The 14,777-nt window shown below is 37.7% G+C and overlaps 1 protein-coding gene across 1 annotated transcript in view; it reads left to right on the top strand.

The window, feature by feature from the left end:
- The window catches only part of cxadr (CXADR Ig-like cell adhesion molecule), a 50,499-nt gene extending 37,666 nt beyond the window's left edge, over nucleotides 1-12,833 (top strand). The window contains exons 3-7 of the mRNA XM_084400810.1: nucleotides 6,208-6,412; nucleotides 10,218-10,373; nucleotides 10,499-10,621; nucleotides 10,820-10,958; nucleotides 12,468-12,833. Coding sequence (XP_084256936.1) covers nucleotides 6,208-6,412; nucleotides 10,218-10,373; nucleotides 10,499-10,621; nucleotides 10,820-10,958; nucleotides 12,468-12,741 — 897 coding nt within the window. The 3' untranslated portion in view covers nucleotides 12,742-12,833. The remainder of the gene's footprint in view (nucleotides 1-6,207; nucleotides 6,413-10,217; nucleotides 10,374-10,498; nucleotides 10,622-10,819; nucleotides 10,959-12,467) is intronic.
- The last annotated feature ends 1,944 nt before the right edge of the window (nucleotides 12,834-14,777 follow it).

Below are 14,777 nucleotides of genomic sequence, written 5' to 3'. Positions count from 1 at the left end.
CCGTATGCGACCGGATGTGATGTATTCTAATAAAAACTATGAGCGCGAAGCTAGAATTACCAATATTTTAACACTTTAACATTATTCTGTAAAGCTATTTCTGTAAAATGGCGGTTATTAATAATTATAGCAGATTAGCTCTATAAAATCTACTATGTTTTTATTTTAGATGTATTGAGGGTCATTTGTTTTGTGTGGATATATTCATACATGCATTACATTCATTCATTTTACCATTGTGAATAGCCGAAGGTAACTGTTGCTTCACGACCAATTTCAAAGTTCTGTGCGACTGCCACTAGGGGGCGAAATGCGACAATCGTATGCGAATGTCGTATGCAGTGGAAAGGCATGATCATAAAATGTAGCCCAGCCAAAGGATGACAGAAAATACAGATGCTGCATCAATTGCGGTAAATATTTTTAATGTGTTAAACTGAAAATAATCGCATACGTTAACGTTGACATCACTAATAAATATCTATAACGAAAGAAACTGCAATGTTTGAACAAAACAAATATAAAACGTCTGTTTGCAAATGGCTCAGTGTGCAGGCATTTTTTGTGTTTTATATACATAAGATAAGAACAAGAAAAAAGAAACTAAGGACAAACAAACGGTCAAATAAATGTAGCAAATATAGAATAAAACAAAGATACAAATAAAACAAATGGTGCTTTAATTTCAGGAAGGTCTACTAACATTACTGTTCAAGTAAGTAATGTGGCCCTCAAAATAAATCTAATGAAGTAATCAAGTGTAAAATAACACTGTATAGTTTTCTCTGTATACATTTTTAAGATTAATGCTTATTAAAGCTAATGTTGTTAATTCAAGAGCTGTGAGTAATTTTCTCTTTGCCTTTTGTTTTTGGATTCACATTAATGGCGCAATCATCAGCAGGTTTATTAGACTGCTGCCACTTAAAACCGAATGCAGATCCAATAGTAAACATTAGATTTTCTCCCAATTAAGCCTAAAATATAATTTGCTTGTCTAGTTGCGGTCCTTTTCAGAGTGTGCATACAGAAAGCCACCTTGAAGTTGAAAACAGCATCTCTTGTGTGGATTATTATACTTTTAATAGCTCTTTTTATTCTCAAACACGTCCCTCAATTTAGCACCAGTAGAGACTGCATTTTGCAACAATCACAATTGTGCTGATTCTGTTATTAAATTTGGGTTGTAGGGAGAAATGACAGCGCACCGCTGTGAAGGCAAGGAAGTTGTGCTAGACGGAACGTGGCTAGTTTTTAATAGTTGTACCTCAAATATCTTCTTTTTATAATCCTTGTAAGCCGAAATCGAAAATAAAATTTGATTAATTTCACAAGCCTGAAGTGTAACCATACGTTTGAATGTTTAGTTTTTTCAGCCATCTTCACTAATTAAGCAGAGGCTTTTGTGTTGTGTGTGCTGTAGCTCCACGTGAGCGAGATCTCTCGCTTCCTAATTGTAAATGTGTACATGTAAAAATGCATCACAGACAAGTGGTTTAATATTATCGCATATAGAAATGGCTGGCTAAATAGATTTTGCAAGATAACGTGTCTATAGCAATAAATGGTATGTGTATTTTCTTAATTTCTCTAGTACCGACAGCAGAACCGGTAATGTCGGAGCTTGTGAATCGGTACCCATTTCTAATTCCTACCCAATATACTCACCCACTACACCCAAGTTACACTTTCCACTGGTTGAACTTTCAAAAGACATTGGAAAACACTGCGTCATGATCGCAACGCGATTGGATCCCAGAAGTCCAATAGCTTTAGCCAAGCAGCATGTTATGTCACACTGTGATCTACGGATTGTTATCTGTTGTATTTAGGCTCGTTCAAGACCACCTACTCAAAAAAAAAAAAAAAAAAGGATGTGAGCTACAATGGTTTACTAATGTTTTGCGGTACAAACAAAAGCGTCGGCAGCACATTTTCACAAAAATTGTTTGGAATTATTTGGTCTCTAACTGCTGCTGTATTTTTGTTAATTGGGACTTTTTCAACAATATATGACACACGTCTATCTGTTATGTCCAATGATTTGACAGATCACATTTGCATAAAGGAGGTTTTTTTTTTTCTCACTATGAAAACAGAGCACCTCTAATATGTTACAGATAAAGACCAACTGATTGCCCAGTGTTTTGGTCCATCTTAGACATTTCCATTCTTTTTCATCTCTCACTTTTGATCCAAGATAAAATAAGAGGGCTTGACACTACACAAACACACAAGGAAAATGAATACAGGAGAAAACATCTTCTTTCAAAACAACAACTTTTTTTCTTTTCTTTTTCGCCAGAACTAAAACAATGAATTAACCTTGAATGCAGAACCCAATTTCCAATGATTGCATTCATTGTGAAGGTCTTTGGGACACAGTGAAGTGTGAATGATTCTCTTGTTTGTGGGACGCTGCTGACGAGTTGACGAAATCCATACAAAACTGCATTGGTCATTAGCGTTAGCATTATAGTGAAGAATGGATGGGAAATGGGGGTGACACTCACGGTACATACACTGTAGTTCCATAATCTCTTACGCGGCACCTGCAATTTCACAATAGTCCTGCTGTGATTGAGCCTGAGAGTGACAATGGGAAATGCAAAACAAAAGGATTGTTTAGAAAATAGAAGTAAAGTTGCTGTTAAGAAGTAAAGTCCCCAGTTGCTGTTTTTGTATTCTTTGGAAATTTTGTATTTTCATATCTGTATGTGTGAGTCAGAGAAAGTTTCTAGTTAAGTCTAACGGCTTTAAATCAGCATATTGTCACATGAGTAGTTTGAATAATTACATGCACTATCATTCAAAAGTTTGGGGTCAGTAATTTATTTATTTTTATTTATTTTTTAAATATGCTCACCAAGGCTGCATGAAAAATGAAAAATACAGAAAAAACAGTAGTATTGCAATAATATTTCACAAATTAAAATAACTTTTCTATTTTAATACTAATAAATGTAATACATTTTAAAATAATTTATTTTTGTGATGGAAAAGCAGAATTTTCAGCCTCCGTTACTCCAGTCTTCAGTGTCACATGATCTTTCCGAAATCATAGTGGTATACAGATTTGATGCTCAAGAAATATTTCTTATCAATTCTGAAAACAGTTTTGCTGCTTAATATTTTTGTGGAAACCATGATCCTGATGTTAGTTATGTCCTGCAAGTCCTGTTTCAGGGGAACAGCAAGTCACTTCATTGTACAGTTAGCAAAGACAAACAAATTGTCTTTATACAAGGAATGTGCATTTAAGGAAGTTAAATAAAAAAATAGAGTAAAATGGGGTATTTTATTGTACTGTTTGATTCTCAATCTATCTCTATCCGTGTTTCCCATTGTGTTTCCCAAATGTAAGGGCTGTGATAGTTGGTGCATGCACTAGTTCCAGGTAGCGTATACTGCAGGTCAGAGCAGAATCTGTGGTTGTGTAGTGAAGTGTAGACACTGATGTAGACAGACAGGCAGGCCTACAGAAACTGCCCGGGTTATAAAGCAGAGTGATCTCCAACACAGGTGACTCAGTGCTGCTTTGCATTTCAAACCAGCCTGATGTGGCCCTAGAGGAAGTGCACATACCTAAAGGCATACACACACACTCAAGTGTAAACAGATACACAAGTGAACATATGCACACTTTGTTTTAACAAGTCACACTGTCCTTGAAGACTTGACTCATAAATAGCGGTGAAACGGCACACTGACCCCCACATAGTAAAGACTAACTTTTAAGTTTTTTTAACTTAACTCATGAGGAGAAAATTCTTGTCCCTGATTGCTATTTTGTATCTTTTGGTCTCTGCCTTGAGCAGACATTGTTTGGCTTATTGAATTTAAGTATGTTATATAGTACCTGTATGTTACTCCAGGCAGTTTTCCTTATCCCTTTTTTATTACATTTTAGTTATTAGACATGGAGTGTTTTACAGACGTTGTTGGATGTTTCCTTGAAGTCCTGTGGGCAGACTCCATGTGGCATGTATTAGGCCTGCTTACTAAGTGATAATTTGGACAAGATGCTCTTAGATTCTGCAGATGTTTGAATGTGAAAGGAGGAATGAGGAAGAGGTTCTAACCCCCCCCCCCCCCCCCCCCCCCCCACACACACACACATTTTTTTTCCTTCTCTCCTCCTCGCCCATGTGCTGAATATTGACTGATACATTCATTAGGATTCTGAGTGTCTCCGAGCTCTTGTTCCATTGCCCTGAGGTTCATTTTCAGGACTGTTGAGCTTGACGCAAGACGCTATGGGAGGCCGTCGCCTCTCCATCGTCATGGAAATGAAGTGGTGGGGATGGGGACTATTGAATGGATCCCATATTTTCCCTCCACGAGGGACAAGACTCTGTGCATCTGTGTTTGTACTATGTGTGTCTTTTAGCCAGAAACAGACTGGTGCTGTCTTTTCTAATGTAGCTTTTTAAGACAGAAGCATATTTTGATGATTGGCTCACAAGAACGAGACAAGATTTTTACACAGTATTTTTAATAAATCCTTAATGACGAAATGCATAACTAGAAAATAGTCTGCAATGTTTTAACTAATCATCTTGTAAGGTATGTCATTTCAGTTCTACTTTTGGAGTATTAGAAGAGAATTATCAAATGCCGTAAAAGACAACAATACTCAAGCACTGTAAAAGGTTTAGCCACAAACTCAACTGACTGGCTTCTCTCTTGGCTTCTGATTTTGAGTCTCTTCAGACTTTACTGTGTATGATTTAAACATCTGGGTTTAGAGGGACGCACTGAGGGAAAGGAAATAGGAAGGAAAGAAAGTTAGAAAAACTAAAACAAAACTACTAGGACCAGATACGATAATGCTTAAAGTGTGTAAAATAAACTTAAATTATCTTAAAAATATATTTAAAATGATATAACCTACATACATGTTTCTTTTTGTGACAATAAAACATCCCTACAACTTCTGAAAGTGAACAGCAGTGTTTTACTGTTGCATAAGAAGTGTTATTTTAACATCAGTGTAAACCATGGGGTTTAGGGTTTCAGGTTGGCCTACATTAGGATTATTTAACAACAGAAAATGAATAATCAAATGTAAAAATAAAACTCTGCTTAGTTTTTACTGTATGAATTATACTGATTCTTATTAAAACTACAAAAGTTATTCAGCCAAGAGCAGTGAGTGATTTTTCTTTGTCTTTTGTGCATGACCCCAGTTATTGCAAGCTGTTGCGATATGCATATCGCGATATATACATTTGCAATATTTCAATAAATTTCGATATATTGTGTAGCCATAGTGCAAACAATAAGTGCAACCACAATCAAAGTACTCTCTTAATATTCAAAGTGCTAATAGAGACCACATTTTTCTTCAAACATGATACAGAGCTAAGAGATGGTTACAACTGCCCAGCTTAAGATAGCTTTTATATTGGGAGATATTTGCATGCATCAGGGAGCCGCTTTCAAAATGCGGGGTATTTTGAATGCGCGCTCCCATTTTACTTTTGCTTTCGTGATTGCATGTACTCTGTGAATAGGGAGCGGTGGTGCTGAGCGCGCATTCTACAAGATAAGACATTTGTTGTGCAATGAATCCTCCTCCATGATCTTGTCAGTCATCTCGTCACTTACCCTCATCACGTGATCACTGAACTCTGATTCCTGCTGCAATACGTGTGACTCTGCAGCTCGTGTTGGATGAGCTGGATGGAATTGAAGCGACCATTATCCAACTGAATTAACTGGTTTTTATTTCAATGAAAAGCAAAACGACAGTGGAAGCGTAATGTAAACATAGCGGTGGCATATTCTATCCTAACTTCTCCATCGTGGCAATATCGTGAGATATTTTTCACCTCGATGAGAAAACTTGTCACATTTTAATCTCGCGAGATCTTATGGCACGAGATCTCGTAACACCCCTACTTATGACAGAAGGTGTTCATGTAGCATCATCAAGTTGTAGCATTGAAAGGGCAAATATTTAACTTGTGCTGAAGGATGTTTTTGAGATAAGGAGTAGCACTGTGTTTGGCTAACTGACTTTCAAAAGCAGAAAAATTTGGTTGTAGTCTGAATCTGAACATTGGCTTGGCCTTTCACTGACACAAACACTGTTTCCCACCCAATGTGTTTAAATTAAAATGTTGAGCAAAATTTTTACCAATATATGAGGTTCACTTACTAAAACATGATTCTCTTTTTTTCATTTCTAATTCCTTCCCACAGGTGATTGTGTACTCTGGTGACAGGGCCTTTGAACACTATTATGATCCTCTTAAAGGGAGAGTCCACTTCAACTCCCCTGATCCTAAAAACGGTGATGCCTCCATGAACATCATGGGCCTGAAAGCCACAGATACGGGCACATATCAGTGCAAGGTGAAGAAGGTTCCTGGCATAGGCAGCAGGAAGTTCCTACTAACCGTCATGGGTAAGTAAAAAATATAAGATTGTAAATGCCACTTTTTACTAAATAACCAATCTCTAATCCCGTTTATTCAAAAATGCATGACCTATTTGGCATTCTTCTGGAAGGTGAGCTGAGCTATAAAACATGAGAGAAAGTCCTGAGTGACAAAGTATTGATCTGCACCATGAACGCACAATAAAGTTTGATTTCACAGGCCTTCTGACATGCCTTGTTTCAGGGTCTGCATTGATCGCTGTCAACAGCAAATGTGACATCAGTGCTACTTCGTGTGTGAAAAATCACCTGTTCCTTGTGTTGACTAGTGCAGAGACAGAAACGCCCTAGGCAAACACATTCTTGCCAAACAAGGCCATCAGAAGCAACTCCCCAAACAATATGACGAAAGTGGCGTCACTTCCCGAAACTCAATAACCACATGACCGAGATGTGTATTTGTATTACAGTTGCATGAATGGCAGTAGCTGTAAGATAAAAAAGAAACAGGAAAAAGAAGAGTTTATACTGAAATCTGAATACTGAAATCCTTAAAATGACCATTCTTTTAGTGAATTGTCTGGTGTTTTATTATTTTTTTCAAAAGTTTTGGGTATAATTTAAAAAAGATGTATTCAGCAAGGATGCAGATAAATGCTTCTGTATATACACATACAATATTAGGATTTCTCATAAATATTAAGCAATACAACTCTGATAATAAGAAATGTTTCTTAAGGACCAAATCAGAATTATTTAAGAAGTATTGTGTGACACATGGCAGCTTTGACATCACATAAAATATTAAATGTTATTTTAGGTTATACAATCTTACTGTTTTTACTGTATCTTTGATCAAATAAATGTAGCCTTGGTGAGCACAAGAGACTTCTCTCAAAACATATAAAAAAAATTGACCAAACTTTTGAACAGTATCATATATTTTGTTTTTTTTATTTACCGTTTTAAATAAAGGAGTGATCAGTTGGATTTCTTTTTGCTATAGGATCAAGATTGTTATCCAGAATTATTCAACAGCATTGGTATTAACAAACAAGTGTTAAAAAGATGTGAAAGGGCATAAATTAGCGAAAGGGTAGCGGTTGTTTGACATGAGTGTCAAGGACTGTTTGGCAAGAGCCGACTTGGCGATTGGAGGTGGATCATAGTAAGACAGATGGAAGGACACAGATTGGTCGTGCTCTCAGCAGTTGATGAATGCAGCTGTTCTTTCTTCGCCTGTTGCCTTCATTGTCCACCCTCATCCTATCGCTGATGACCGCGGGGACTCTGTACCTGCATTCAGAGCAGATGCTGTCTGGCTGCGTGCGTGTGTTCCTTACTAAACGCGTCTCCGTCAGAGATAGCATTCCAAGGGCATTCACTTGAAGGGGCTGTATATGTGCTCTATGCCACCTCAGAGAGGCACGGCTCTGCTCAAGGGATGCAGACACAGAGAAACGCAGTGCCTCCACAAGGCAACTTTATATGGGTTTATGATGAATATTTGTTGTTGAGCATCTGCCCTGTGTTATTTATATTCTAATATATTATTTGTTATTTTGAATTGGCTTTTATTTTTATGTTTTAAGTGCTTTTGTCATTATTGTTTTTATTTTCATTTAACTTTATATTTAGTTTATCAGTTTATATATTAAATATTTATCACTTTTAGTATTTTATTTCAGTTAGTTGCCAAGGCAACATTTCAAATTTTTAAGTTTGTTTTTCGTGTAATATTTATATTTTATATTATTTCAGCTTTATTTCAATTAATGAAAGTTGTTTTTAATAGTTTTAGTTAACAATAACACAGCTGCTCACTTATTTATTACACAAATAATAATGTTCATTTAACATCACCACTGTCCTGGGTTTCTCTTACATTTCTCTGAACTTCTATTGCAAACAATCATTAAGTGGTTGCTTATCACAATAGAAAGTTCTTTATAGGTTTGGTGTGTGTTGTATTTGCTCATTGGAATGTTTTAAAATGTTAAATTAAACAACTCATAACTTATTTCACATATTGAAACAAGATCATTCCAAGATTAATAATCATTTTGTTGATGCCATCAACACTTAAAGTTGGGAAATTCCAAAGGGAACTTTCTAGTGTTCAAGGTGGAAAATGTAAAATCTATCCCTTCCCAGACAGCAAAAAATAGAAATGCTTGACCTTTTTCTTTTCATGCCTTTATGCGTCTGGAGTGTCATCAGGCAGTTTGACTTTTTCGTTCTTGTTTTTCTTCTCGCCTTTTTGACCAGTCGAGTGTGATCACCTCAGAATACTGACACGCTTGCCTTGATCTCACTGCTGAGCTATAAAACAATTTCACCTTATTGAAAGTAATGTCTAATAATAAATTGTCTTTCTCAAAGAAGCAGATACAGGTCATTAGTATAGCTGTGTATCTGTTGGTTTAAGCAACTGCATTAGACTATCAATCTACTCCTTCATTTCTTCCGCCCACCTGTCCATCACCACACATTTAAATTCTCCGTCAGAGGAAGCTGCTGTGCTCTGACCCCTCATCCTATTAAATTGCTGTTCAGTCCTGCCTGCTGTTAATCCTCAGGTCTCTAAGCCTCTGTCCCAGCAGCCCCAGAGATCTGTTTTTACAGCTTCTATTATCAAACGATGATGTCAATGCTCAAATGCCAGGGCCCTGCCCAAGGTTGGGAGGAATCACAAAGAGCAACTATTGACGTTCTTCTGTCTGTCTTGCCCTCTAACTCTCTCTTTCGTTGTCTCTTTGCCCTCCTTACATGGGGCTCTGTATTTGTCTCCTCCTGGTTTTAATTTGGAGTTTTGTTTGCCTTTGAATTCTTATGTCATCTCCTGCCAAGCGAGGAGGGGGTCTGTTTGTGCAGGCTTTGGTTTCTACACAGAGCTCCCTATGTTCTCCACCCCTTCCCCCATCCAATCTTTCACTATCTTTCCACATCTCTTTCTATCACTCCCTCCCTTAAATGCATAAATTTCACCCACTTTTTCCCTTAAGCCTGCTGTTTTTAATGCATATCTCTTTAGAAAACACATGCTGTCTGTCTGCCAGCCAGGCAACCTCTTTCCCACCCTCTTCTGTTTTTGTTCGCTCTTTTATCTCAAAGAATGTTGACACCCACTGCGCTCTGATTTTAATTAAGTTGATTGGCAGCACCTGTAATAGCAGCAGCTGTATCCATTATCCTGATCATGGCTTTCAGTTCCTATGCTTTGATTAGTTATGATGCAGTGAGAATGAATATGGGTGGAGTGTGAGAGAATTGCCTCAGGGACTTGTCCTTTACATTCGTGATGCACCATATATGAAGTAGAAGGTGATAATTCAGCCTTTAGCTGGTCAGAGTGGAATGATATTTTCCTTTTTGAGATAATTGCCTACACATGCAGTCTCATGCATAAAACTGCTATACTAATAGCTCATACATATTGTGTAATTCAGTGCATAAGACTGTACACACTTTGTACAAGTTCTGTATGTTTATAAATCTTATTTAGGATGAGATCTTGTTACCATTACATTATCTTTTATGTCTTTGATTGTTTCATGCATTAAAAGGTTTTTCAATTAATTTAATTTGCAAAAAGAAACATTTATTTACATTTATTATTTTTAATATATAATTAATAAGTTGTTGTTGTATTATTCATAATATTATTTTATTATTCATCATGTGTTTGAAGTAATTTATATTGCTGCCTGTCAAGTCTGCATATTGTCATGTGGAAAATTTGCAATGTAACCTTTATATATGAGACCCCTGGTCCTAGTAGTTTTGTTTTAGTTTTTCTAACTTTCTTTCCTTCCTATTTCTTTTCCCTCAGTGCGTCCCTCTAAACCCAGATGTTATGCAGAGGGTCAAACTCAGGTGGGGAAAGACATGATGTTGAGGTGTAGCTCTGTGGAGGGCACACAGCCGCTGCAGTACATCTGGGAGAGAACCACAGGCAATAAACTACTGCCACCCCTGGCAGTCCTCGGTAAGTTCCCTTTGCTCGTGTACCCTGAAAGAAGTTTTTTTTTTTTTTTTTTTGAGTTTTGAAAAACCATCATAACTGTCAGGTGCCACAGTTAAAATAAAGAATCTGTCTCCTGCTGCGCACAGATCCAGTCGGGGGCACGATGAGTCTGAGGAATGCCACTGAGGTAGCTTCAGGAACGTACCGATGCCTTGCTAAAAATCGCGTTGGAACCGAAGAGTGTATGGTGGTGGTCAATGTCACACAGCGTAGGTCTTCAAAAATCTGCTTTAAACATTCAAGTAGCTGAGTAAATAGCAAAATAGCTGAGTTTCAAACTGCATCTAAGGTGCTTCTTGTCTTTCCCTTATTTATCTGATTACTGTAATGTTGTGAATGTGCTTATGGGTTGTGTCCTATACTCTAAACCTGTGCATCTAAATAAAAATCTATCTTTCTCTTTGCAGCCCCTAACACAGCTGGCGTCATCGCAGCTGCAGTAATCTGTGTTCTGCTGCTTCTCATTCTCCTCGCCCTCATCGTCTTTTGCTGCTGCCGTGCCCGCCAAAAGAAGAAGTACGAGAAGGAGATCGCCTATGAAATCAGGTACTACACACACTCTTGGCAATAATGTCCTAAACAGTCTGTTACCTCCTGACGTGGGTTTAGTCGTGTGTATGTGAACCTTTTCCCACAAGACCCCAGAAACAAACTCAATTAAAAAAACACCTGTTTTTTCAAACTGACATGTCTGGAGCCATCATTCTTCAATGGAATAACGAAAGGAATAAGAATGGTAGAGAAAGGGAGCTCTTGACCCAGTTGCCATTTGGTACGTGTCACTGTCCCTATGTCTGTTTGATTCACTCAGCCCCTATTCAATCGCAGGCCTCCCCCGCATTTACTGATGACCAAACAAAGCTGATGGCCAGTGAAACTGGCTAGCGGTGCGATCACCCTTCCCCTCTCACCCCTTTTCTCTTCAAACGAAAGGCTGGTGTAATCAGTTCTGTGCGTTTGTTTGTTCAGTCGATTCCTGTTCTGTCAATGCCTCACCCCTCTGTCCCTCTCTCGCTCCCCCGGCCTATTGAAATGGCATTCCTCACTGTGAAGGGGCAGGCTGTGGGTCAGGCCCTTTATTAGGCCCCCCTTGGACCCCGCTGGACTCTGTCTGGTAGACTTGCGCTGCCTCACTTAGGCCATGACAAAAGAGGATTATCCAAATAAGCCAGTTTCTCTTAGAGGAGACCCCGCTGTCTGTATCTTTTGCTGTGTTCTGTGCTGTAATGGATTATTGCTGCTGATTATTTGTTAATTTGGAGGATGGTGGAAGAGCCGGGCCTGATGGGCTACGTTGGAAATCCCTCCATAGTTTTATTCAGCCAATCTGAGGCCTGAGTGACAAAGCAGCAAAACAATTCTTGACTGCTATTCTAGCCTCATTGTGACCCATTCCTGCCTCTGCCAAAGTTTGATTCTACTGCAGAAGGAGATGTTTTGTTTGACTTGACCTGTCCACAATGTTCCTTCCAACCTTTTTCACCAGGATTTAACTTTATTTAGATAGTTTTATTTATTTCTCTCAAGTAGTTTGGCATAAAATAATGGGGTAAAATATTATTAATTTTTAAAAAAAGTATATATTTTATTAATCTAAGACAGATTAAATGAATACATTTTACATTGTTACAATATTTCACAATATTACTGGTTATAACTGTATTTTTCATCGAATAAATGCATCCTTGGTGAGCATAAAATATTACTGACCCCAAACTTTGTGCATAATCACTTATTGTGATTTTAATATACATAAATCATGTTTAAAAACACTTCTGTTTGCAAATTCAAACTCAACCAACAAAGTCATGTGATCTAACTGACATGCAGAAACAAACAAAAAGATGAAAACAGGAAATTATATCACAGAGGGAACTCGTGTCAGGTGATTTGATGTCAGATAAATTTGACCCTTTGGCTTTTATTATTATTAATTATTATTACTTGTTTTTATTAAGGTAAGATTAGTTCTTTCAACCTTGTTTTTTAATAAATCTCCTTGACAGGTTTTGATTGAACACTTTTTTGTTTGTTTTTTTTCTCTCCTTCCCACAGAGAGGATGTCCCTCCTCCAAAGAGTCGTGTTTCTACCGCACGCAGTTTCACCAGTGTGGGCAGCCAACGCTCCTCTCTGGGCTCCATGTCTCCTTCCAACCTGCATGAGTACAGCAAGCCTCAGTACGACAAAATACCCTCTGAAGAGTACGAGAGGCCCCCTAGCCATGCCCCTATTCCCCCACCCAGCAGAATGGCCGGTCCCAACCTCAGCCGCATGGGGGCCATCCCCGTCATGATCCCTGCCCAGAACAGGGATGGGTCTATTGTGTAAAGCTGAACTGGGATCAGTCTCTGCACATTTTGACTGTCACTATTCTATTCATTGTTCTACCGGAATTTGTGAAGGAGCAAATGAAGGTCTCTGCAGAGAGATCAAAGTGAGCTTAAATCCGATGAAATCAAATTTGACTTCCAGAACTTTAACAAACATTCACAAAAAACTTTATTCAACGGGGTTCGGAAAGGTGATTTGGTATGCCTGCTCCTGTTTTGTAAATAATGCAGTGCATGAGGTTTTTTTTTTTTTTCTTCTTTTTTTTTTTTTTAAATTGAAGGACCTGTCTAATGTAAGGCACTTGAATTGTTTGCCTATTAAGTGTTCTCCAGAGATAAAATTAACCCAAAATCAAACTAAATTAAATGTATGTGGTACAACCCATAGTTTGCTGTTTTAGAAGCTGTTTTGTTATTCTTTTTTCTTTTTTTTAATCAGTTTGAAACATTTTAAGACAACTTAAATGACAATTATTTCCTCTTTATGCTACAAAAGACTGGCAAAGATTTACTCCACGGGAAATATGTGGGTTGGCTTTGGTTTCTGGATGAGATTGTTTGAAAAAAAAAGATAACAGCATTTGTTTGGATTGAAGATTATTTACATGCGATTTGTATATAACAATATGAAATTGATTTATCTTAAAATGAGCTAATACTGTGACTTTTTTTTTTTAATGGAGCATTTGGTAGTTTTAAACCCCAATTGGTACATGTCAGAGGGATTAGTGTACAAACCTCTGATTGGTCAGATTGGCTTGTGACCCACAAACCTGCACCTCCCCCTACACTGCAGCATAGTGTTAGTCGTCAAAGTAAGATTAAAGGGTTTATTTCAAAAGATGCTTATGCTGGGTGGTAAAATACGGTTCATTGAGCAATCAGACTTTGGCAAGTTTAAAGACTAGCTGCCACCACCACTTCTCTGCTCCAGCCAGGCCAGAAAAGCTGATCACAGATGTCTCTGATTAAAGAGCTGCATAATGCGCAGACTTTAACAAGCGATACTAATCCTAAACCTGCATTTGGCTTGGCCGTCAACACTTCCCGCTTTAAAGCTAATTGTCAGTTTGACGTGTTGGTGTGTACGGTAGTTTTATTAGATGAAGGACATCTTACTGAAGGATTTGTTTTACATCACTTTAAACCAATTGAATAATGTAAATTTAAACAGATGATCATCCATAGATTTATAATAGATTATTTTTTTATTAATAGTGCATTGATTAGGTTTAGTATGAATATGATTTCTTAACACTCTTAAGTCACCGCATTTACCATAATATTTACCAGTCAGGAAGAAACATTACAGTCCTTCTCATGGTGTGGTTTACTGTACATTTTATCCCGCAGGGTCACACTAATGTTCACTCTGTGCCTTTTTTAACTTTGGGTGCAATGAACCGGTGTATCACACAATGAGTGTGTCCACATCACCAGTGTAAGGTAAATAATACATGAACAATTACAAAACTCATCAGTTGAAGTACATATTGATTTGTGGTGAGTTGTAATGCACAATTTAACATTATATGATTTGTTGCCAGTCTCTGTGCAACAAATATTACTCGATATATTGATATAATTTTGAAAATTATGATTTTCTCGGAAATGCTGGTTTTGGTCTCATGGGAGAGTATTGTGTATGCTGACAACTATATGCTTGTCTGTGTCTGTCTGTTGTATACAGAAGCAGCCTTTTCACAATCTGCTTGTCTTTTAGCCAGGGTTCCTGTTGAATGTGTAAATATATTTACTGTAAATGTTAGGCGCGATTGATTTGCGTTTGTCTTTACGTCTGTACTATGTTGCCGCCTGGGTAGGCTGCAAATGTGATGAAGGTCATGAGGATGATCAGGCTAATCATCCACCATCTGGATAAGGTATTATTAACATTTATTATACATATGTTGTCATTACTCGAAAGCACACACACTCGTGATTTCCCTGGGCTTTTATTTATTAAGCCTCTAAGAATAAGGGTGCTGTTACAGGATCAGTTCAGCTTGTTTAAACGTGGAGACTAATGCCAGT

The sequence above is a fragment of the Rutilus rutilus genome (genome assembly GCF_951802725.1).
Source record: "Rutilus rutilus genome assembly, chromosome: 25".
NCBI lineage: Eukaryota > Metazoa > Chordata > Actinopteri > Cypriniformes > Leuciscidae > Rutilus > Rutilus rutilus.
This window is presented reverse-complemented; position numbering and strand designations above follow the sequence as displayed.